General features: G+C 45.8%; 1 protein-coding gene across 1 annotated transcript; it reads right to left on the reverse strand.

Annotated features, from left to right (window-relative positions):
- Positions 1-4,993: 4,993 nt before the first annotated feature.
- On the reverse strand, positions 4,994-17,306 carry LOC123075549 (putative disease resistance protein RGA4). The gene is made up of 7 exons (XM_044498128.1): positions 17,014-17,306; positions 11,393-12,563; positions 6,170-9,095; positions 5,808-5,931; positions 5,598-5,675; positions 5,329-5,509; positions 4,994-5,204 (listed from the first exon to the last, which is right to left on the reverse strand). The coding sequence occupies exons 1-4, from the start codon at positions 17,304-17,306 to the stop codon at positions 5,912-5,914; spliced, it is 4,410 nt and encodes a 1,469-aa protein (XP_044354063.1). The 3' UTR covers positions 4,994-5,204; positions 5,329-5,509; positions 5,598-5,675; positions 5,808-5,911.
- Positions 17,307-25,385: the final 8,079 nt, after the last annotated feature.

Below are 25,385 nucleotides of genomic sequence, written 5' to 3' on the forward strand. Positions count from 1 at the left end.
CTCTCGATCTACCACACAAGAATATGCTGTGTTTGTGAAAGCGGAGCAAGGTAACGAGCGTTATGCTTGTGGCTCTACAATATAAACAAGATAATCATTGTTAGACAAATAAACCGTGGCTCGGCCAGGGCGAGTCAGGCGCGCGCGCGTGCGGGTGCCAGACGAGCCGGGCATAGTCAGGGCCGTAGCTGCGTGTGCGTGTAGCAGCACGTGTACGTGCGCGTGTGTGAGCTTGTTGCCGATGGAGCCGGAGGAGAACGCGTCCAGGGCTGTTGGTGGCCGCGTCGTCCGCGTACGGGCGCGACGGGAGCGCAGGCCAGGTATGGCGTGGGACGCGGGATGTGGGCGACTGGGAGCGCCGTATGGAGCGGCGTGGCGTGCGTACGAGCGCACGTATAAAGGCTCGCTAGCCCCTGTGTATCGGCAGGTGGTTTTGCAGCTGAGTTCGTGCTCAGGAATGAAACTAAGTGGCCGTTCGTGCGGCCGGCGACGTTCGTGCGCCGGGCAAAATCCTGCTGTGTCCTTCTCGTTTTCTTTCTTCTACATCCGTCCAGCTGTGAGAGAGAGCTAGCTAGGGCTGCGCCAACAATCATTACTACCTCTGTAAACAAATAAGAGAAAGCTGTTCGAGGCAATAATCCAACCAGATAAGGATGATACTCTGATTCAGCTAGTACATGTAATCTGGCACACCGGAAATTAATTAAATCAAAGTGGATTGGATTGTACTGATGCAACTCTTGTGTATCTAGCTTTGCAAACATCTCCTTTGAGAAACAAAACACATCTTCCATCACATGGAAGGATGCCACCAGACTCAAGTACCCAACAACTCACGATGCAGTTCACACTGTGAGCAATAGAAAACAAAATAAACCTGTATAAATATTGACATGTGGTGACTCAGTCTGCCGTCCATGAAGTTCAATCGATATAAGTTCAAAATTCGTATCCATGTGACGAATAATGCTGCTTTTCAAATTTTGATTCTCATACTGTACAATACATTAGTTAAAGTAAAGCCCTGTCCAAATCTCCGGATTTTAAAGTTGCTAGTCTCTGAAATTCATGTCTGCCCCTGTCTTTCTGACCACAAGGTGACTAGGATGTGTGCTAATTAATAAGATAGGATGCTGAGCAGTAAAGAAATCTCTAGTAATAAACTTGATTTGCACCAAAAAACTAAGGAACTGATGCACAAAAATGACTGCAAACAGGTTGGTGTCTCTTAAATATAATGTGATTCAAGGAATGTAGCCTAATTTAATTAGCAGCTAATGAATCTAGCAGGGAACTGGAGAGGCATGAGCAGGAGCAGATCTAGGGTTTACCTTGCACGGAGTACCTGGTATAGGAGTTGGACGGCGGTAGCGGCACACGTACGGATAAGGTGACCGCGGCGTACCACCTGCAGAGCGGAGGGGGTGAAGTTGACGGAGCCGAGAGCAAGCAAGATGGAGCCGGTGGAGCGAGGCGGATTAGATGAATGGGGGCTGGCGAGGATTAGGGGAAAGATGGATGAGCGTGACCAGGGTTACTGCTACTCACTTTTCTCCTTATAATACTGGTGCTGAGCCCACCGCGACGCCTGCTTTCTTGTTTAGTTTATGAGTATTAAAAAACGGGCTTGCTAAAAATCAGTCGACTGAGATTTAACCAAGTCTCAGTCGACCATGCAACATTTTTTCTCAACGCTTGCAACTTTTTTTTCTACCGGTTGCAGCATTCGTCTTGTTGGTTGTAGCATGTTGTCCCTCATCGATTGTAGCATATCGTCTCACCGGTTGTAACATCTGGCATTGACGGTTGTAGCATTTTAATCACACCAGCTGCAGCACCAATTTTCATTGCTTGTAAAACCGTTGCAACATTTTTCATCATCGGTTGTAGCATCTAGCCGTGCCGCTTGCAGCAAAAGAACTATGCTGACGTCACTCGACTGAGACTTGGTTAAGTCTCAGTCGACTGAGTTCTAGACAGACCCATTAAAAAATGTGCTGCTCGTCGAGATGTGTACATACGCACGTGCAACCACGAGGTTCGATGGGGAAGGAGCGGGCGTGCCAGAGCGCGAGTAGCGGTGGTGTCCAAATGTCTGATGTCCACACTGTACTTTTACAGCTCAAAGACAAAAGGTACCTAATGTGTCTGTTTTTCAGCGATTTTATTTTATTTTTTACTCCTGGAAATACACTAAAGCACTCGCACGATCATCTCTCTCTCTCTCTGACTCAAAATTATTCCCCACCAGCATGGGTCTTTTTTCTTTGTGAACCTCGAGTTGTATTTTAATCGAACCTCTAATGCGAGTGTAGTTCTTTTTTTTACAGTGAATCTCTAACGTATTTTTGAATCGTTGTAGCTCTCGAGACATGTCTTTTTTGTGTGTGTGTGTGTTCGAGACATGGTCTCGTGAGTATGCATATGACAGTACCATTGTATTGGATTGGGTCGAGTAGTCTGAGTTACCGGTATGTCTTATTGAAACTGCAAGCCGGCATGATGCTTGCGAGGTTATCTCCCACCGGGTAGACCTACTGAGACACAAAACCCAATAAAGACACACCGAGACCCAAGCCAGTATTATTTGCGGTCCAAGACAGTGCCAGTAACATGGGTGGTTTTGTAGTCGGCATGGCTACCCGCGGGAATAATTTCGTCACTCGGTTCACAGCATGAACGGGGCTGAACGTTACTCGGTTTACCCAGGAAGCCAACGGCCAGGCCCATCAACGGAGATGTCCAATAAGCAATAGAGTCAAGCGTTACTAGGTGTTATCATAGGCAATTAAGAGTGTATGTTACCAAGTAGTGGGCGTGCATTATTACATATTAAAGCACATGTAACGTAGCTATGTGGTAAGCCCGGGGGTATACCATACTCTACATAAGCCTACACCACGCCGGTTACAGGTTCAAAACCATTATATTCTCAAATCCATACCCAAGAACACCTCTATGTGTGATAGGATTAGGGCTTTTACCTCCATCGTACGTAGAGGGACTTGAACATGTATACTTCTTGTGTCACCCACTTGCGTCTCAAAATATCAAGCCTCGCTTCTCTTACCTCTTTTACAGTGAGATTTATCCCCACGACAACGCCCGCTTTTTAATTATAAAATGTTACTTGTCACGATGTGTATGCACTGTCTGAGATGCAACCTCAAGATTCGATGGGGTACCAGAGTGTGAATAGTAGTGGTGTCCAGATGTCCGATGTATATACTACTTTAGAGCATCTACATGTGCGGTCACCAATTCCGGACACTCAAACGTCTGCGGACACTGATCGGTCAGTCCTCAAATCATGTGGTCCACATCGATATATCTCATATCCGATCCCCTACATCCATACTAAACCATGCAACATGGATAAAACTATGTAGATCATGAAATGGACGTATAAATACACAATCCGTTCACCAAAAGATCAACAACGGATCTCCAAAAGATTGCCAAAGTTCCCATAATGCTCATAAACGACGAATAAGTTTAAACTACATTACTAAGCACTTGAAATTAAAGTGGAGACGCCGGATCTTCACCACTTCCTCGCTGGCTCTTTGCCCTTTCGACGGCGTAGCTGTAGGCGTCGGCGGTTGGTGGTGGATTGTTTGAGCCGTCGGAGGAGGCGCCGTGGTCGTCGGACTAGGAGTTGGAGAGGACGATGATCCCTTTGAGCCGCTGGACGACCATGTCCTGCTGCCACTTGAGCTTCGCCAGCCTTCGCCGCCTTGTGCTCCGACTGCTTAATGGCAAGCCAGAGTGCCTTGGTGTTCTTCCGGCTGAGTCACCGAGCGTCCGCCTCTGCCCTCCGTGTCCACCTTGGACCTCTCGAGGGCAATGCGGAGGGCCAGCTCCTCGTCGTGAGCGGAGTCGGAGCAGCTGCCGGCGCGACATGGTGGACGAAGTGGGGTCGAGGTGGGCCGGGTTGACGTGGCGGACGCGCCTGGTCCGCCCCACATCCTTCCTACATTTGGGCTGGATATGAGGGACTTCGGACAGCCTGGACGTTTGAGGCCGTTTTAAGGCACCCAGGTGGGTCAGCGTTTTTTAACCGGTTAGTGACCAGGTCATTGACCCGGACGTTCGAGGTGGGTTTGGGTCCCAGTTGTAGATGCTTTTACAACTTGTAAACCAAAGATACTTGGTGCTTTCCATCGCTTTTAACATTTTTCAACTCCGGGCAATACAGTCAAGTACTCGTATGATCATCATCTCTCCCTGTCTCTTTCACTCGACAATACTCCGACCGGCATCTGCCATGTGCATTTCTTTTTTGTTTGTGAACCTCAAATAGTATTTAACATCTAAAGTACTTCCTCCGTTTCAAAATATAGTGCTTCCTCTATTCCCGTGCTTCAACTTTGACCATAAATTTAACCAACGAGACCAACTGTGGCGGGAGCAAAAGTTATATTAGTGAATTCATGTTCAAAAGAAGTTTTTAATTATATAATCTTCGGCTTCACTTTCTGTCACGACTCGATGTGCTACCGCTGTCCTGACTGACAAGATTGGAACTTCTACTCCGCTGCCTTCCACCTGAAATGGATAAGAAGAAAGCTCATAAAATGTACACAAGATCTGCTCCAAGGCGTCGTGCGTGGGGGAGAGAAAGGTGGTTAATTACCATCTGGAGAAGGGCAGAGATATCTCCCACTAACAATCTCGTTGAGATGCATCGATCCCTGTATCAGCACTTGATATCAGGAGGTGTCAAGGTTTCAGTTGCTCTGCATATATGAACCAATATCAGGAGGTGGGTATCTATACGGGCAAGTGCGTACAATGGTTAGCAGCAGTTCAGTCCTGCGACCAACCTGCTGTCGCAACTCGCAAGGTTATTATTTTTTAGAATTGGAGGAGGACCCTGGACTCTGCATCTGGACGATGCATGCAACCACTTTATTAATTATTCACACAAGACCTTACAAAGTCATACAACAGTAAGACTGAAGCAACCGTCTAGGCAACAAAAATGTCGCTATTTCTATTCAATTGATGAAGGGATGCTGATAGTCTGGACTCGCAAGGTTATTTAGTTAACACACACAGCTCGGCAGATCAGATGCTTTACCTCTGGTACTCTGTAGGTAGGTACACGTGCACATGCATCACAGTAGTACTCCATTTTATTTCATGCAGGCTTTTGAATAAGCTTTGACGGCTTCAAGGTTGGCAGGAGAACTCTCTTGTTGCTTCAACAAGGCAAAAAACAGAGCATTTTACGGAAGGAAATAAGACTTCTCTAATGTGTAGGTGGAGAATCACACAGCAGAACTGAACCTAACTGGAAAGTAGTCAAGTTGTACTAAACCTTACAGGCTTTCATAGTCCATGTTCGGGTCAACCTTGTTAACGTCGATGCTTTCTCCCTGTTAGCACTGAGATTTTCTTCTGCAAGGCACTGCCAGCAGAAGTGAATTAACTTGACTCCTTTGAGGTACTGAACATCGTTGCCCAAATCCGAATAAAATCCTTGGCACTGCTAGTGTGTCTGAAGCTGCAGTACGAATAGTCAGGTGCTATCAAACGTCCTTTCATCCTAAATTAACTCCCACCCATTTTGTTTAACTTTCTGCAAAACTTACAAGTGAAAATTCACAAAAATGTACTGCCTGTCCGGTACCTCATCTCCATCCAAAATAAAGACCTGCACCCCTATCAATCTGAAGCAAAGGAAAAAAAAAGTACCAGAATAAGCGACATGTCAACAGAATACACAGCGGGAAAATATAGTTGACCAAAACGTTGAATCAAAGTGTAGGCGAGTAAACAGTTACACATGAACCGCAGCTTACAAGGATGGATCTCGCCGCTGTGAAATGTAATGAGGAATGTCCCCTTCATTTTTTTCCCTGTTTAAACTCGTGCATCCATCAGCTCAGTCGGTTGCTCGGTTTCATCAGTTATCCCAATGCCAAGCTGAGGAGATAGGATAAAATGCAGAACACAATTAGCCATTAGCCAGAACGACACAGACAACTTATATTTAGCTGACATATATAGCTCAGTAAATCAGATTGGTCCAGACCACCTGAAGACAACAAACTGCCTAAGAGGAAGAGTGCAAATGAAGTCCTATATATGTATAACTATGAGAACGAATGTGCTACATACTCCTACATTATGCAATAAGCAGTTTTCTGCCAGTGTGAAATACCTGTAGCCTTTATTCGCCTTCTTCTTCCGGCTGGCACATTCATCTCCGGTGATAGATAATACAACAATATCATAGAACAAAGAATGAATATGACTAAAATTTTGTTCCAGTTAGTTGCTAATGGCATATCCACTTCTTCTTCTTCTACTTCTTCTTCTTCTTCTTCGTATTCTTCTTCTTCTTCGTATTCTTCTTCTTCCTCACATTCTTCTTCTTCTGATCCAAAAAGTTGTTCTGACCGTGTCATACCGAATGGAACATTAATCTTCGGATTGCCCTTCCCATTGCACCACTCAATCAGACTTGGACAGGTACTTGTAATGGCGAGTGATTTCAAGACAGCATGATTGCATATGCTTTCTGGCAAAGATGTCAGGTTGGGGGAATCACAGATTATAAGCAAGTGCAGAGAAATGAGCTGCCCTAGACATCTCGGGAATGCTGTCATGTCGCTGCACTGCAGCCTTATTGTCTTCAAGGCCGTAAGCTTCTGCATGCTTGTAAGCGATGATGTCAAGTTGGGACGACTACTGAATGCAAGTTCTTCTAGGCAAATGAGCTGACCCAGCCATTCTGGCAATGCAAGGCGTTTGCAGTACACCAACCAGAGTGATTTGAGAGCGGGAAGGTTCTTGACACTTTCTGGCAAAAAAGTCAGTTTGTGACAGCCCTTGATGTCAAGTCTCTCGAGAGAAGTGCAGCACCCTATCCCATCTGGCAATTTTGCCAGGCTCCTGCACCTCCATAGCCTCAATTCTTTGAGAGCGGTGAGTTTCTGCACACTTTCAGGTAAAGATGTTAGTTTCCCAGGAGATGCGATCATAATTACTTCCAGAAAAGTGAGGTCCCCCAACCATTCTGGCAGTGTCTCGAGGCCCTTTATCGATATCAAGTATAGCTTCTTGAGGGAGGTGAAGGATTTGAAGACTTCTGGCAAGGCCCTCAAGCCACTGCAGGAGATAACATCAAATATCTCAAGGGTATTGAAGTGCCGAAGACTATGCCACTTGTCTCTTGAAAAATTGCAGTTTATTATTGACATCCTACAAAGAAGATTGTAAGACGAAACCTTCAAGGATACTCGTTCTGACACCATATCATCGCTGTTACTGTTATCCAAGCGCCAACACATACTTCTTGGGGGATATGGCAGGAACTTCAACTGTGGGCAGTCAACTATTTCTAGTTTATGCAAATTGGGGATAAGAATCTCTTCGTTTTCTGCACCTGATTGTGTTGTCAACCACTCCACCAAATTCTGCATCCCCTGTAAATTTATCACTCTTAACTTGATAAAAGTTGGGTGGCCTTCTCCATACAATTCCTTGCCGATTTCTTCAATATTGGGCATGTTCTCCATATACAGGCTTCTTAAATTTGGCAGCTGGCCTAACGGGGGCAGAGGATCACATATGTCCAGATCATAAAGTTTTAGGTAGGTGAGAGAGGGGAGGTGTGAGGCTATGTCGGTCATCCAGTTAGGGAAATCTTTGCTCAGATACCCTCGTATAGCAAGTTGTTCAAGAGTCCTAGGAGGTAAGAGCTGCTCCAGCACCAATTTACACTCCACTGCAGATGTCTCCTTCTCTCGATCCCACTGAAGACTTAGTCGCAGAAGATCCGATCTATCATGCAGTTTGGCTCTCTCGGCATCTTCTGGACTCATGACATTCTCAAGGCATTCAACTTGAAGATCAGGACAAGTCAACTGCGAAAGCTCCACTATACTGCTAAATCCTGTATTGTGTACCTCACGTACAGGGTGTATTAACCGTCCTTGCAAACCTAAATGCTCAATAGCGAGATCAGCCTCATGTGCTACACAATGATTAGCCGACGTGAATAGAAACTGGGTAAGAGTAGTCATTGTCTGGATGCCATTTGGAAAGGTAGTGAGAGATGTGTCATGCATGTCCAATGAACGAAGCTTAAGGTTATAAAACGAGGAAGGGAGCCTTTCGAGCATTATGGAATATGAAAGATCGAGATGCCTTAGCTTAAACAACTTACAGAATGAATCTGGCAGCAGTTTTAGCTTAGGACAACTGGCTAGGTTTAAAGATTCTAGCTTGTAAAGCAAGCCAAAACAATTGGGGAGTTCCTTAAGTTCATGGCAATCTGAAAGATCTAGCCCTTTCAGATTCCTTAGCCGGCAGAATGATTCTGGTAGCACTGAAACTTTGTGGCAGGAAGAGAGCTTCAAGAATACCAGATTTTGAAGGTCGCCAAAATTATTTGGCAGGTTTTCTAGCTCATGGCAATTTGATAGGTCCAAATGCTCTAAAGACTCAAGGGAAACATTGTCGCATAGTCGGGTTAGCATGGAGCAACCTGACAAGTTTAGGAATACGAGTTTTGCAAGGCCAACCAAAGATGTTGGTAGCTTATTAAGGTTGCTATTACCAGACAGGTCCAAATAGCGAAGTTTGTGGAGGCTACATATATTGTCAGGCATGGTTTCAAGTGAGCAATTGGACATAATCAGAGTTTGCATATTTTGAAGCGTATGGAGAGACCTAGGAAGTGATGCAATTGGCAAGCCCGACACATCAAAGTACCTAAGCAACTGCAGTTCATCTATGGAAAATGGTGGCATTACTAAACATCCACCTCTTTGTGAGGAACTTAGATCCAAGATACGCATGTACCTGAATCTAGAAAATGCATTTTTGGGGAGTTGCAGCTCTTGAGAATCCCTAAAATGGAGGGATCTAAGCTTGAGTGGCAGATGTTTGAAGGCATGGGACTGATTCTTGTATTTAATCAACTGTGCATGTCGGCAATGGATAGGTTTGTCCATTTTCTTTGGTTCAGTACCATCCATAACAAGGAATTCCTCAGCAGCAATTATTGTTACAAGTTCATGCACAAAATCATGCATGGTGATCTCCTGAGGAACTTTACTGTGCATGGAACTTGGACCAACCTGCAGAGGTAGAAAACAGAAATGCATTGGACATCTTACATATAGTTACAAGGTGATTAATCATTTCGCGACCAAATAATTGGAGATATTGTTGCGGAGACATATGTAATTGGAGATTTTGTTTAAATTATAATTGAGATCAATAACACATTTTTCTATTGATACCAATATGTTAACATCCACACACTAATATCAACATTAGGATTGTAATAATGTGGTACCATTGAACATAAGTTGTATGCACTCTCTCCATTTCAAAATATTATGCACATTTGCTTCTATTTTTTGTCGAACATTATAAAAATTGAAAACTTTAAAAGAAAAACATATCAACATCTACAATACCAATAAATTTTTTTGCACCAAAACCAATTTGCATATAATTTTCAAATGAAGGGAGTTGTATTTTTTAACAACATTTATTATCAGGAAATTCAAAGCCTCTTCATTGCTACCTCCATTTCGTAATATCTGTCCATTTGCATTTTTCACATCCTTTAAAAATGAAAATGGTAAATGGAGTACCTAGAAGTGTTGTTCTGAGAAATTTTCTCCTTAAAAGTGATTTGTGAAGAGAACTGTGGCAACAAAAGTAAAACAAAAGGGTTGTTTCCGAAAGTTTAAATGCAAACAATGTAAGGGGTTTAGACTTTCCATCTTTTTCCCTGGTCGATACAAGACCAATATAGGACGATAACGAACTACAACCATCGAGCGCTCTTGCACTTAGTCGGTTCCTAGCCGGCAATTTTACCATTAATGTAAGAGAGATTATATGTGTTCTTGAGAATAGCTTGTTGATCTTGGTGGGAGTTCATCCTAGTGACCTAGTGTTTTTCTTGTTGCCCTTGAAGAGTGTGCGCCTCCTAGGTGGTTAGGGTCACTTAGAAGCCTTCTAGTTGCGGAGGAGCTCAGAAATTTGTTCAAGGCCCGAGATTTCCTACTGTGTGTGAAGATCTACCATAAATGAGCTTGGAGTTTGTGTGCATGGATAAGGTGTGCTAGGTGAGCTTATAACTGGTGGTGTTAGGACTTCGTGTATGAACCTCCACCAACATGAACATAGAATTTCCCCAACAATTGGAACTATGGGATACATCTATGTGTTTGTGATCCCTTTATCTTGCTCATTTGCATTGCAACTTCCGCTCCCGTTTTGTACTTTTATTAAATTAGCATGTTTAGGATGTTCTAGGCAACTAGTCTAAAGAGGGTTAAATTGCCTAAAACTTCATAAGCACCTATGCACCCCCACTGGAAACACAACTTTTAATAGGCGTTGCATGAGTGTGTGTGTACGGTGATGGTGTAGTGTGTATGTGCGTCTATGTTATACTTGGTGCTTCTCAAAACAAAACACCACTCCCATATGTAATCCTAACAGGAATGTGCCACCGCCAACTTCCTCCACTCCACCTTTGAACTATCTGTCCTAGTTACCTATTGGTAACCAAAAAAACTGCTCGATGACCAAAACCGTGTTTTGAAGAATCGATAGAGCCCAAAGCTTAAAGCATCGGTGAGGGGAGTGAGTGGCGGTGGAAGATGAGTTTGGGACAAAAGAGGAGAAAACACGTCAATAGTGATTCGTGCGGTCTCTGGACCATCACTACATATGACCAATCATGCAAACATCTAAGGAGCAAATCCACAGTAAACATTCTATAGTTGACTAACAAGGGAACACCCCCTAGTAGTAAACTAGCAATAACTATAATTTTTACTACTATGGTTTTTGTAGTTTCTTTGGTTCCCTACTACTGCCAAGAAGGCACCAATCTTAGTCCAAAAGAGAAAGAGTATCCATCCAAGAAGACAATGGACATTGTCAAAACATGTAGTATACCTTGAGGGATAAAGTATATACACAACAAGTTTTTGCTAAAACAGAGTTATCAAATGTAGTAGATTAAAGAATATTCAAATATATAAAATTGCGATCCAGTTTTAAGGCGGAACATATGGACAAAACTGAAAAGTGATTTGGTGCTCTATTTTTGACATCGCTTTGTTCAACAAAGATTGGCTTTAAAAGAAAGAACCATTTATTAGGATAGAGAAACTCAAACAAAATTGGCGTGAATGCTGGTATATGAAAACGGTACTCCCTCTGTAAACTAATACAAGACCTTTTAGATCACTAAAATAGTGCTAAAAGATCATATATTAGTTTATAGAGGTAGTACTTTATTGCTTAATCAGAGGTCCACGTATTGGTTAGCACAAGGCAAGTATATAATAATACATATACCCTGTCAAAAGTAAGGAAGGAAACACGAGAAATGTTAGGCACTAACCGAAGAAGATTCTGAAATTTGAAGAAATGACATCCCCAAAAGGTACTTGAGGCATCTTTGACCATCATACCCTGGATAAGTATATCCAAGAGCATTCCATTGCTGGACCAGCCGGTTGGTGTCTATAATGAAGCCCTTGGGGAAAGCTGCCAAATAAGTGAAACATATTTTAAACTCTGACTTCATGTAGTGATAGCTCAACTTGAGGGATTGCAATGTTTCCTTTTGATGTATGCCTTTCAGACCCAAATCAACCATCCTCTCTTTTATATCTTGCCATGCTTTGATGGACTTGTCCTCCGACATTACTTGCCCAAAAGCATTTGCCACGAGCGGTAGGCCCCCACATTTTCCCGCAATAGCATATCCGATTTTTTCCAAGGTAGTTTGGTCATCACCAGGGCCAAATGCCCTTATCTTCATTAGGTCCCAACAATCATCTATTGACAAAATACCCAAATTGATTTGGTCATGCACAAGCGCGACACAAATTTTCCCTGCATTTGCAAGAACACCAGTGTGCAGGCCACTTTGCACTACGCGTTGGTTTCGCGTAGTTACTATAATCTTGCTACCATTCGAGCCATATTGTAACATCTGCTTCAATCCTTCAAGCTTACTAACATTTTCTTCCCAAAGATCATCCAAAACAATCAAATATTTTTTACCAGTAAGTTCATCTTTAAGACTCTGATGTAGAGACTGCAAAGTACAATTGTCAAGGTTGATACCAGTATTTATACTTTTGAGGATGGAACTCACAATTTTACGCAAATCAAAATTGGTAGACACATGAACCCAGGCTCGGATGTCGAAGATGTTGACCCTCTTGTCTCCATATACTGACTGGACCAATGTTGTCTTCCCTATACCACCAAGCCCCACAACTGGAATGATGGAGATATGCTCATTATATTCGGTTCCCAATAGCAAACTGATTAACTTGTCCTTTTCAGCACCCCTCCCCTGCATTCCACTTGTGATGCCTCCATCGCTGATGGCTGCAAATGTTTCTTTGCTTCTGCTCCCTTCAGTCGGTGTTTCACAAGCCAGCTTGAACACCCTGCCCTCGTTAACTAATTCTACTATTCTCTTCCCCACATCCTCCAAATTGTGGGGTCTGGTTATCCACTGGTATGCTTGATTGTTCCGGGAAAAGAACACCTTGAGCAATGAAAAATAATTGAATAGTGAAGTCACATAATTGTAAATTGAGTTTTGTACTTATCTAGGAAAGTTGGTAACAGAATTGCGTCAAATATAATTATACAAGGTAGGTTACAGTTGAAATTAAATTTAAACTGTGCGTAAACAGAGTAAGAGTCGTATTCTAATAGAACACTTGTATCCCTAGGCCTCGTATACAATGTGAAGGTAGACATACGATTGTAATTTATGTCAACATAATAGCATAGATACGCAGGGAAGCCGACGACGTGTGCCGACACCCGGATGGCTGCGTGCGATATTATAGTGGTGTCATGTGGAGGAACGCGCATAGTCAGGCCCCGTGAATGTAGTCATATTGGTGAACCTCATTAACAAGTATCGTTGTCATGCCTCGTATGATTGCTTGTTTCTCGGGTAATCGACTAGCGCCTCGGATTATTCCAACAAAGGGATATCGAGTAAGGTTTGAAGAGGCTGCGGAGTTGATCTAGAGGACGTCGTGTTCGATCGACGGAGCCGCTGCGGAGATCGGAGGGACCTATGATGAGATCTAAGTTGTTTGTGTTTGAGGTCAAAAGAAAGATCAAGAACTGTCAAAGCGGTGAAAAGCAGTAGCAAGTATTGATCAAAGCGTGATCGGATTGAAGTCGGAGGGATCAACGCCTATCGGCGTGAGGTGAGTATTTAACGAAAAACTACCACAATTTGTCAAACCGTGCCCACAAACTGTCACTTTACAAATTTGTGCCGAAAACTACCACTTTCTTACCAATTTTTCCTTAAAAACTACCATGTCTGTAAATCGACCGATTCGTCCATTTTAAACGCGCTTATGACAAGCTTGGCCCGCATGTAAGTGCTAGCATGGCATCGTAAGGTCCACTTGCCAGGTTGACCGTTGACATGTTATGACAAGTGTGGGCCGAAATACTTTTTTGAAATGCAATCAGGTCCCTATAGATTTTTTTAGAAGCAACCGAGTCCCTGTAATATAAAATAAAAAGCAATCAGATCCCGCCGGCGAGCTCATCAACAACTCTGTGGGCGATGGCCGGTCTCTCTCCCGTAGCCCCGACGCCACAGCAGCCAGCGGCAAGTGGCGTGTAGGCATGCAGCAACTGCGAGAGTGGCAAGCGGCAGCAGAGGCTTGCGGCGGCGGCAAGCGGGAGCAACGGCAAGCAGTGGCGGTGGCGGAAGCAAGCAGCAGCTGTGGACAACAAGTGGGAGCGACAGCAAGTAGCAGCAAGCGGCGGTCGCGCATGGCTAGCTAGCTCCGGCTGGCGCAGTGCGTGCATGAGCTAGCTAGCTAGCTAGCTCTGGCTACGTCCGTCGTGAACTAGCTAGCTTCGGCCGGCCGCGGTGAGCGCGTGAGCTAGGTAGCTAGCTCCGGCTGCGTCCGTCGTGAGCTAGCTAGCTCCGGCTGCGTCCGTCGTGAGCTAGCTAGCTCCGGCTGGCCGCGTGGTCCCGATCGAGGGTGAGCGGGCAGGGAGAAGTTACCACCACCTGGCGCTAATCAGGTTTAATTTTTGGCTAATCAGTCATTAAGTCGATGTGGTACTTTTTTAGTTAAAGATTAGAGAAAAAGTGATAGTTTTTGGCACAAATTTATAAAATGATAGCTTATAGGCACGGTTTGATGAATTGTGATAATTTTTTGTTAAATACTCCGTTCGGTGTGTGTACACGAGAAATATCAGGATTCTGCCTCCGTGAGATATTTGTCTTTGACATCAAAATGCTCTTTATTGCCAGGTACTATCTTTTACAAGAGTATCAACAATTTCTACGGCTAGATTTTCATCCACCCCGCACAAACCTTTCTTGGTGAGATTGATCGTCGCGGCGGTGGCGTACGTAACGCGTGTGAGCAGCAGCCCTAGCGACGCGTACGGCAAGATGCTTGCTTTTCTTTTTCTTTGAGGAAAGGCAAGAGGCTTGCTGGTGGCGTGCGCTTGTGCATCGTGGGGCATGAGGCCCAGGCCCGAGCATGCCTGGTGGGCGTGGCTTAATTAAGTTAGCATAGGCTGGCTGGAGGGGCAAAGCCGGGCGGGATCGGGTCGAGGCAGTGCGTGCGTACGAGCCAGAGGCAAAGGGCATGGGACACAGTGAGATTTGTTTTGCAAAAAATTGGAACAAGTCCCGGGAGGAACAGAGTTGCATACGGTGCACTAGGGCATTCGAAAAGAGATGCACGAGTGGTGCAAACCAGTACGTGTGTGGCGTGTTCTTGCTAAAGGAGAGCCAATGTGCAAGAGGGCTACACAAGTTTTTTTTTTGTTTTTTTAAGGATAGAGGGCTACACAAGTTGTACGTGCATTTTTTTGTGCATAGGCATCACTTTGAGGAATCTTTTTGGAGCGGAGATGCGCCGTGCCAAATCTCAACGTTGGCTGTGGACAGTTATGTACTCCCTCCGTCTCATAATGTAAGACGTTTTTTCAGTTGGCTAGTGTAAGACGTTTTTTTAACACGACACTAGTGTCAAAAAACGTCTTACATTATGGGACGGGGAAGTAGTTCAGGATTAATCATGGATATGTCAAGGTTGTTCGGACAAGTTTCAATGGAGGAGACGTGTGTTTAAGGCTCAGAGGAGTGTGGAGCATATCGTGGCAAGATCATGCATACACAGTGCATCAAGCAATGCACTGAGATGTGCAGGGGCGGACACAATGCGCGGTGCATCATGGTTGCTTTCGGAAATTTTCAGTTGGGTTGGACAAGGCAATCTGATGCCTCAACATGGATGTTTGTCAAAACAGAAGACGACGGAGATTTCAGTGACGATGACACAAGAGCGCGATGCTGATGGTGGCTGATTTCTGGGCCGTAGAAACACGTGGTGCAGTCCAGAGGACTTGTGCGGCTTCGACGGGACAATGGTGCAAGGTTGATTCAAGGCAATGTACACATTAGAGAGCTCGAAGTCGACGGGGCATGGGGTAGCATGTCGCAGCTCCATGGAGTCATGTTGAAGGTGGAGCTGGAGTTGATGGACGACTTCACTCTATGCAGATGGAGGGGCTACGTCGTAAGAGCTCAGAGAGTCGAAGCCTGTTTCAGCGGGAAAATGAGAGGCACCTGGCTCAATGATATGAAGGAGATGGGATACTCGGCATCGGTTAGTGATGATCGGTGATTCTCTGTAGTACGCGTTGAGTGGTGTGGGTTCGCGACCCTAAGGACTCGATGAGGATAACAGAGAGTCAGCGTAGTGATAGCGACTAGGCAAGTGGTAAGCACGGGACACAACGACGAGCCAATGCACTGGTGGTCAAACATGTGATCACACAAAGCGTGGAGAGGGTGCTAAAGCAGTGTTGACAAGTACCATATTCAAGTTGAAGACTTGTATATCGGTGCCGGTTGATGGATGAGAGTTGACATGAATAATTTGAGAGTGTAGATGACCGTATATTCTGTGGTGTTCAGTGCACATGGCAAAGTGCGGATGACAAAATACAGAAGGAGGCGAAGTGCTATAGCGACTGGAGATGTCAGAGGCTATCCGAAAAAGGGTGAGACTACAGCAAATTTTGACTTAGGGTGACACAGGACAACGATGAAATTCCTTCAAATTTGAGGTAGAAAGTAAAGAAAGAGTTATGATGTTGAGTTCAGATAACTCTTATATGTGGTGTCCAACATGTGATGAGTTGACTTTCACATAGATCAGTGATCAACCTGTAATGGTGTTGAATGGATATTCCGAAAGTTGGGAACACAAAGCTCGAGTACCAGCAGTGCTTATGGTATAATCTCAAATCCAATGTACATGGAGATTCGACACATGGATGAATCCAAGTGATAGAGAATATTCGTCAAGGTGGAGTTTGTTGGAATTGTGTTGAATACAATTTTACGAGATATGTTATAGGTGGACTTGGATTTAAACTTTGTGTAGACATGGTAGGAGTCGTGTCCTAATAGGGCACATGTGTCTCTATGCCTTTTATATAATGTGAAGGTAGACACACGATGTAATTTATGCCAACATAATAGGACAGACACGTAGGGGAGCGGACGGCGTCTGCCAGCAGTGGGCGGCATGCGGTATTGTAGCCGTGTCATGGAAATGAGCATCCATGGCCCTGGAATGCAGTCATATTGCCAAACCTCGTTAACAAATATCGGTATGACTGCTTGTTTCTCGGGCGATTGGTTAACGCCTCGGATTATTCTAACAGTTGCATCCTTTTACAGATCCGTTATCAATGCTCACATATAATTGAGTTGTACAAACAAGCAACAATTGCAGCAAAATATTTATACACATAAGGAAGGCTACACAAAAGAATATCCAAGAGAATAGAAGAGCCACAGTGGGGCTCCGACTATGAGATATTCGATGTCTGAAATCGATCCTGTCTCAACAGACAAGCTTAATCAATGATGAACTATTAATTTTTTGCTTCGATCACAGGGTAGGCGTGTAAGCAAGAAGCCGTACCTTTGCTTCGTTATTCTTGGTATCCAAGTCGTCCAGCAGGTCCTCAAGGTCGTAGGCGACTGATTTTAACTTCAGGAGCCACCGCCCAACTTCTTTCCCAACTTCTCCTCCTTGGCTCACCTTGTTGTCAGCATCATGCATCATAGCCGCCAGATCTTTCATTTTCTGCATCATTTTATCCACCTCACCTTTAAACTTCCAATGCAGAGCAATCTCATCCCCAACGATTTTAATTAGCCTGCTAGCGATTTGTTTCACCACGGCACTCACAATCATCTCCCCAACACCCACCATTGCTTCAAGCTCTTGCTATCGAAATCCCACGCAAGAGTATGCTGTGTTTGTGAAAGCGCAGCCAGGTAAGGAGGGCTATGCTTGTGGACTCTAGAATATAAAGACGTCTTTCGTTAGGTAGCCGAGCCTTGTTTCATTTTTTCCTAAACTATTGCGGTGTTAGTTGCACAGGTACGTCATCACTGCGATCCAGTTAGTCAGCTGTTTGAGCCAATAATCCAACCAGATGAGGACGATACTCTGTAACAAAATGTAAGGTATTTTAGTGTCACTACGACTATATGCTCCGGTTTCGGTTCATGCGCCAGCTTCTTCGACGACGCCACCGCCAAAGTCTCCGGTTCGCGTGGTAGTCGCCGTGGTTCCTCTGGGCCTAGCGGCGGAACGTGCGAGTGGATCAGCCCCTGCACCCACAGCGGTCGTTCCGGTGGGACCCGGGGCGCGTCCCTGTTCACCGACCTCTGCGACAATCCGGACTTCGCCAAGAACTCCGCTATCGACGCCGATGAGCACTATGTCTGGCGGGCAGGCTACGCCCGTTCGACGTAGTAACCGTCACGCTCTCCCTGTTGATGGTTCTTCTCCGACCGATGAGCATTCTCTGGCAAAGGCGATGCGCCGCTAGGCTTCAAGGAACTTGGACCCGATGACAGGTCATTTTTCGGTGTACGCACTCGCTTCGTACGTGGTCTACACTATAGCGAGCGGAGTACCAACCGCTGTTCAAGGCGGTGTGTACGCGATTGGAGCAGGTGGCTATGGAGGTTTTTCCCAACATGGATGGTAGCATAACCTCCGGATTGACCCACCATCACTTTCGACATAGGCATATATAGTGTCGGTCTATAGGACTCTACTGTTGCCGTTTTGTCGATTTTGTTTCTTTTCTTTCTGTCAAACTTTTTAGAATTGACTATGTGCATTTTAGTTATGCAGAGGCCGGATGTCACTCATAATGTTTTGTATCCGCTTGATGTTACATTTTTGAGATAATAAAACGCCTTTTATCAAAAACAGATTAAACTACAATGTCTTGTCTGGCACGCCAGTAATTAAAAGTAGTTTGTACTTTGTACACAATGCACCCACCGTCCATTTTTAATTAAGAGTGAATTCCAGTTTTTACCCTTTACTTTAACAGGTTTGAACAAATTTTCATCCAAATTACTCCATTTAGCAAAGGTTTTTTCGGTTTTTATCCCGGTAATTTTTTTGAGAGCGATCTGCCAGCACCACCAAAATCGCCCCCTGGCCGTCGGCATAACCCTGATTCCCGTCGGGACATGCCTATGCCGACGTCCCCCGTCGGCGTACGGCCGTCGGCAACATATCCGTCGGCATAGCCCGGGAAGCCGTCGGCAAAGATCCTATCCCGACGATGTCCGTACATCTATGACGACGGCCTCGGCCGTCGGCAACGTCCCTGCCTAACGGTGGCCGCAGTCAAGTGCTGACCAACAGCTGTGCGACACGTGGCACCTCTATGCCGACGGCCCGTCGGCATAAAGGTGCCACGTGTCGCGCAGCTATACTCCTGGGGCAGGGCTATGCCAACGTCCTAGCCGTCGGCGTAGTTTTAGGTCGTCGACATAGCCCTGCCCGAGGAATGCCCCGTGGTTGACACGTGGCGGCTATGCCGACGGCCTAGCTGTCGGCTTAGTTTAAAACTATGCCGACGGCTAGGCCGTCGGCATAGCTGCCACGTGTCAGCCACTAGGAGCTCACGCCAGCACTATGCTGACGGCCTAGCCGTCGGCATAGTTTGTCTCTGTTTTTTTTTCTCTTTTCTGTTTCTTTTCAGGTCAATTCATTCAATATATACAGCATGTATACAACACAGATGCAAATAGACAAACTGATCACATATGCATAGACAAACTGAGCATCACAAAGCATAATCATCGCACAACATATGAATCACCTCACAACATAAGAAGCATCTCACAAGCATAAGCATCTCACAACATAAGAAGCATCAAGTGTATCATCACCACAAGTCACCCAAAGGCTTAAGCGCCAGGACGTCGAGCACCGCGGAGCTCGTCACCGCCAAGCCCGCCGAAGCCCAGGTCGTCATTGCTAGCGGCAGCGCTACCGCCAAGACCGCCTCCAACTCCGCCTCCGCCTCCGTGGATCGGAGTGGTCGGGCTCCGTGACTCGGGAGTGCTGCGAGGACCACCACCAACGGTTGATCCACCGGTTCCCTGGATGTTGAAAAGACATGTTAACAGGATATATGACTGTGTTGAAAGGCATGATATGCTTTGGGTGAATAGATTGGGGATGAACTAACCGGCGAGGGTCCAGCGTTCTCTGCCAGAAACTCCTCAAAGGTAAGCAGCCTTGGTTGTGGTGGAGGAGATGGTGCTGGTTGCAATTGAGGAACCCTGTCGGCCGCCATTTCCTGAAGAGCGTACCGCATCTGGCGATTGTTCTACTCATGGTATGCATAAAGGCTCTCGTGCCACGCCATGGTCTCCTGGCGTGTGTACTCCATGTAGGCCTACGGTATGACATGATGGAACTCATAAAACTACTAAATGCGGAAAATAAAGTGAGCAATGAAGATAAGAGGGAAAATACTTACAGATTGCCGCTCCTGAAAGAGGGACTGTGACTGTGCACTGGTCATGGGCGTGCTCGCGCGCTGGCTCAGGCTCGGGTCAATCCGACGGAGCTGTGTGTAGGAGATAGTAGGAGTGATCACATCATCGAGAACCGCCTCCCGACCGTGCTCCTTGGGCCCCATGCCCATCACCACCCTCTCGTGCAGATCCGCCGCAATGGGGTCAGGTGTGTCAGGATGTAACCTCAGATACCCATCGGAGTAGGCCTTCTTCCTCTGCGCGGCCTTCTTGCCGTAGTACTTGGGCTCGCCAGGCTTGGAGTCCTTTCGCGTATGGGCGATCTCCCACGCCTCCATGTGTGAGAGTAGCCGCTTCAGTTTCTCCTCCTGCACCACCAAACAGAGGTTAGTCATACATAAGAAAGTGAGGTAAATAGGACACGAAGAATGTTTAATGAGGTTAGTCATACATTAAGTGTCTTGTGAAGAAAGTGGTTTCGGTTTCCCTGAGCATATACTCCCTCCTTCCCCCGGTTAGCCTTATTTTTGATGCTCGTAGCTGCCCAGGCTCCATCCTTATCACACCAAAGATCCACCAATGCCGCCCATGACTCGTCTTTTCCATAACACCAATTTGGACACACCTACATAATGAAAGCATAATGGCATGTCAACACGAAACGGTGAAATGTACCACAAACATCGGAATGAAAAATCTTTTATACTTACCGCCAAGTACTCGTGCCTCTCTATGGTAATGCCCATCCTCCGCGCTTCTTCCTTGGTAATCTTCACACAAAGAGCGTCGTGATAGTATGTCGAGATGGACACATAGCGCACCTCGTACTGCATCTGGCGGGCCTTCTTCTTGCATTGGCACCGCACGATCTGGTCGGCTCTGGCCTTGTGCTCCGGAAGAACTCGATAGAATTTCTACAATCATGCATGAAAAAAGAATGGAAGAAGCCATGAGTTCAATCATTCATGAAACTAGAATGGACTTGTGCTTCTGAAGAGAACTCACCCAGAAAGTAGTGATCACGACCTTGGCATGGGTCTCATGGTCCGCATGGAGGGCCGCTTCCCAGTGGTCCCTGACGGTGTCCTGGACTAGGGGGTACTCACCACGTCGTCTCCCGATCAGTTGGATTGGGCCGTGGACCCCCATGGCCGTTTGCTCATGGGCCAGTTTGGACAGCCGATGTATACACGAGGAAGATTCCACAAGACTTGGTGATCAAGACAAAGACTCCTCTCCACCGGTGTATTCGACTAGGACTCTTGTTATCCTAGGCCTCTGGTACATTATATAAGCCGAGGCAAGGCTAGTCAATAGATCATGACATTACTTATCATACCTCTAGGGTTTAAACCACAACATATGATCTCGAGGTAGATCAACTCTTGTAATCTCTATATTCATCAAGATCAATCAAGCAGGAAGTAGGGTATTACCTCCATGAAGAGGGCCCGAACCTGGGTAAACATTGTGTCCCCCGCCTCCTGTTACCATCGACCTTAGACGCACAGTTCGGGACCCCTACCCAAGATTCGCTGGTTTTGACACCGACAATGGTGCTTTCATTGAGAGTTCTGCTCTGTGATCGGCAAAAGATCAATGGCTCACCTGCAGATCAACTACGACATCAGCGTCTTCATCGCCGGCTCGACTGGTCAGCTTGGCTTGACCGAGGACTGTGCCATGCCTCCAATCGTCATGTTCGGACGAGGGCCTTCATCAACATCGACTCCGATCTCCATCATGATCATGGAGGAATCATCCATGGAGCTCGGGGGCTCGACGTCAACATAGCCCTCGGGCGACCGTGCTGTTTTTCCCAACAGCGAACTTGTATCCGCTACCACCACCTCCTCGAGCATCGCTTTGACGATTCTGTCGGTGAAATTGTGCGGAATTGAGTCTACAACAACACTTTAAAATTTCGTCGCGTTCCGATGGAGCAATCTCCGCCGATCTCCGATATACAGGAGCCCTGTCGAATCTGGACAGGAATCTCGCCGAGTTTGGAGCGTGGTATCCAGCGTCTAGCTCGGACGTCCTTTGGAAGATCCAACCGTTGATCGGCTGCGGAATTCCTATATCTACCACCTCTCAAAATTTCAGCTCGGACCTCAGACTGGGTGAAGCCGAAAGCTAGCGCTCTTATTGTTTTCAATCATGGTCGGCACACAACGGAACTCGTGAGTACAAAAAATCTATTGCACAAGTCTCATAGTAACAATGAGCAACCGAAGAAAGGTATCGGTGGGGGTACCATTTTCTTCGAAGATGCTTCTTACACTTCGTCAGTAATATAGCATAAGTTCCGTGAGTGCGCTTTGTTTGTTACAGTCTTATGGCCTGATTGCCTGGTTATTGGAAACACCGTCGATATTCTCGACAGGTGGAGTACATAACACTTTTCGGCCCCTTGACCAAAGAGGGAGAGGCCGACAGTCGGTTAAGATGCGTTTAAAGTTCCGGTGAACACAGTTATGACATAAGTACTTTGGTACAAACAATCATTATACATAAAATTCTTTTACCCAAGTCGCTTGGGGGCTCTTAAAATTTATATGAGCCGTTTTATAATGAATGTGTTTTCTTCTTGTTCGTTGCAACGTCTTTTTCTATCACTCCTTCCTCGACTCCAGTATGTGGCCAATAGCCGGATAGCCTAGCTTCTCTCTAAAGCCGCTCGAGTTTAGTTCGCTAAACTGGCCTCGGAGAAGCACTCTGCCTTCGGGATAAGGAGCATGAAGCCGTAGGCCGACCCGCTTGAAGTCTTGAGATCGGATATATCATGTTAAAGCACGACGGAGGCACAATTTTTTATCTTGGTTTAGTCCGGACGTCAAGCTTTTACATAAGTTTTTTGCTTTTCGAGCCCGTGGCACTTTTAAACTATTTGTGTGCTTCCAGCATAAGTCTCGCAGTGCTAAGCCGGACACCGTTAGAGATTCGGCAAAACATTCTCGGGTATTGCTTTATATGCATGGGTTTCAAATTGTGTCTTCGGTCAATAGTTGGGTTGCCCTGCTCCTGTGCTTGCCTCCTACGTTCCGCTTTGTTCGGCTAGGTGTGCAAAGGGAGAACCACTGCGATTGTGCTTCCAGTTCGCATGATTAAGCGCCTCAGTGGAGAAAGCCGAAAACTGACTGTCACAATAAGCGTAAACTGGACAGTGATCCGATGACTGTGTTAAACTATGGGCCATTCATAACATTGGCCGAACTGTTAATGGCTAGACTTCGGTCGGTGCCGAACACTAACCGGGGGCTCGTAGCTAGCTTCCCCAGTTTAAAGCTCCTATGACTAAGTGAAAGTTATAAAGCCCGCATATCTGCTTGCCTCGTTTCTGCTAACACAACCGCCTTCGGGCACCGAGACGTCGACTAAGGTTTATTTTGTTATTGTGAAAACACCCTGCGTAGCATGTACAAGGGGGCGGAAGCCGACGATGGGCCACTTTCAACTGATAAATGGTCGCAACGGAGTCAAAATAAACATATCATCGGCATTTGTATTTAATATACGAGGGCCGCCTTCCGCAATCATCGTTATAAATCCATAAATATGCATCAATTTGACTTAAGATTTTGGCCAAGCTGTGTTGCCTGGCTCCTGTGCTTACCCCTACGGTCCCGATTGTTCGGCTAGGCAGTAAAGGGAGCACCTCTGTGATTGTTACTACCAGGTCATCCGAGTTAGTACCTCAGACTGGGTGAAGCCGAAAGCTAGCAATCTTAAAGGATCACATTGGTCAGCAACGACGGAAGTGAAAATTTTGGTCATTAATACCATAGAGTTCGGGAACTTTCCCCGAACTAAATCCTCAATATTTTCCTCCCACATTGATCGGTGGTGAGGTTTCATGATCATGATAAGCATGACGACCTAAAGAAAGGAACCGATAGCGGGACTATTTACTTTGAAAGATGTTTCTTACGTTAAAACGTTATATAACATATCTCTCCGTGTACCTTTTTTTATAAAACCGTATGGCCAGATTGCCTTGTTTTCCATAAATCTTTGCCCTTATAAAGGCTTTATAAAGAAGGACAAACACTCCCTGGCTGCTGGCCGAGGAGGTTGAAGCCGATGGTCGGTCAACAAAGTTTTGTACAATGCGGATCCGAGCATTAACGATGTAAAATACTTGGATACATAGGATCATAAATTGCGAATAAAGTCGATTTATTGCAGCCCATCTTTTAAAGACCAAGGGGCACAATCTCACTAAGACAACTGAGCAAGATACATAAAGCTTTCCTCAATCCCAAGCGGCATCGATTTCCTATCTATTAAGCCCCTTGGGGCCGTCCTTGGCGAGCCCAACTTTCGCTGGCTCTAGCTCCTTTAAGAGATCTATATTCTTTTTTTGAGAAGTTTGTGTTAAACACAACAATTTTTTTCTGTCAAGCGGATATCGATCCTTAATTCGGCCACCCGTGCCCACATTTAGGCTCGGGGGCCAGGCTTTGCGCTTATTATTTATAAATATTAAAGGACACATTGATCCCCTGATCTGGTGTTTCCATCCGACCAGTGGCTCGGGGGCTACTGCATTGCCTATTCAATGCAGAAAATTCATATTGGACTATGGACAAGCGCGTCTTCGGATGACAATAAGTACCATATGGGACTTATCCGGCATCAAGCCGATATATCACGGCGGCTTCTCACGACCCTCTCTCAGGGGCCCGTCCGTCGATCACTATTACCTCTAATATATTACACTGCATTTCTATTCCTATGTATGCTACCGAGCTAGGAGTTGATCCTCAGGCCGATTTCACGACCTGAGTCTCAGAAGCTACTAGGATCAGCGGTTCCATATTTTCCTCGAGGTGCATCTCGGATTTTAGGTCGACACCTTGAGGGCTACTGGCAATACATCTCGTCGGCGAATAAATTTATACGCATCAGAAATAAAATCCGCAAACAATCAGCCCATAACCGAGGTGCTGAGCCACCTCGGAAGCAGTTCAGCATATAGCTCAGATGCAAGTAGCTGGCTCCTTAGAGGGCATTTCCGGCATTAAGCTCGGCTAAAACTTTTTGAACCAAGGTGATCTATGGCACCTCAGATATAGGGCGGCGTTGGAGCTTGGACATCGTCCGACGTTGGAGCTCGGACATAGTCCGGCGTTGGAGCTTGGATACAGTCCGACATTGGAGCTTGGATGCAATCCAGCATTGGAGCTCGGACGCAAGAGGAAACTGCCACACGGGAAACACCTCAAACCCGAGGTGCGTCATAAAAATAACAAGGCATTGATAAAGGCCGAAGACTTAAAGGGCTCCTCGGATACTCGACGTGTGAAATCTTCAGATTTAGCTCAGCAACCCTCCAGATAGAAGATGGGAAGATTTGTTGAACCAGTTTTCAAGACCGATGACCGAAGATGAAGAACAGTTCAGAAGAATCGAGGAGCGTCCCCAACTTGAAGACCGGTTCAGGGGGCTACTGACGGTGTCCTGGACTAGGGGGTACTCACCACGCCGTCTC

The sequence above is a fragment of the Triticum aestivum genome, chromosome 3D (genome assembly GCF_018294505.1).
Source record: "Triticum aestivum cultivar Chinese Spring chromosome 3D, IWGSC CS RefSeq v2.1, whole genome shotgun sequence".
In the NCBI taxonomy this organism is placed as follows: domain Eukaryota; kingdom Viridiplantae; phylum Streptophyta; class Magnoliopsida; order Poales; family Poaceae; genus Triticum; species Triticum aestivum.

What these genes read in the sequence shown, in the direction of transcription:
- LOC123075549 (XM_044498128.1), bottom strand. Translation starts at nt 17,306, where the DNA reads ATGGTGGGTGTTGGGGAGATGATTGTGAGTGCCGTGGTGAAACAAATC. An exon ending in AAATTTCAGAATCTTCTTCG is followed by an intron (nt 9,096 to 11,392) that starts GTTAGTGCCTAA and finishes CTACCTCTGCAG; the next exon opens with GTTGGTCCAAGTTCCATGCA. An exon ending in AAGGCGAATAAAGGCTACAG is followed by an intron (nt 5,932 to 6,169) that starts GTATTTCACACT and finishes CTATCTCCTCAG; the next exon opens with CTTGGCATTGGGATAACTGA.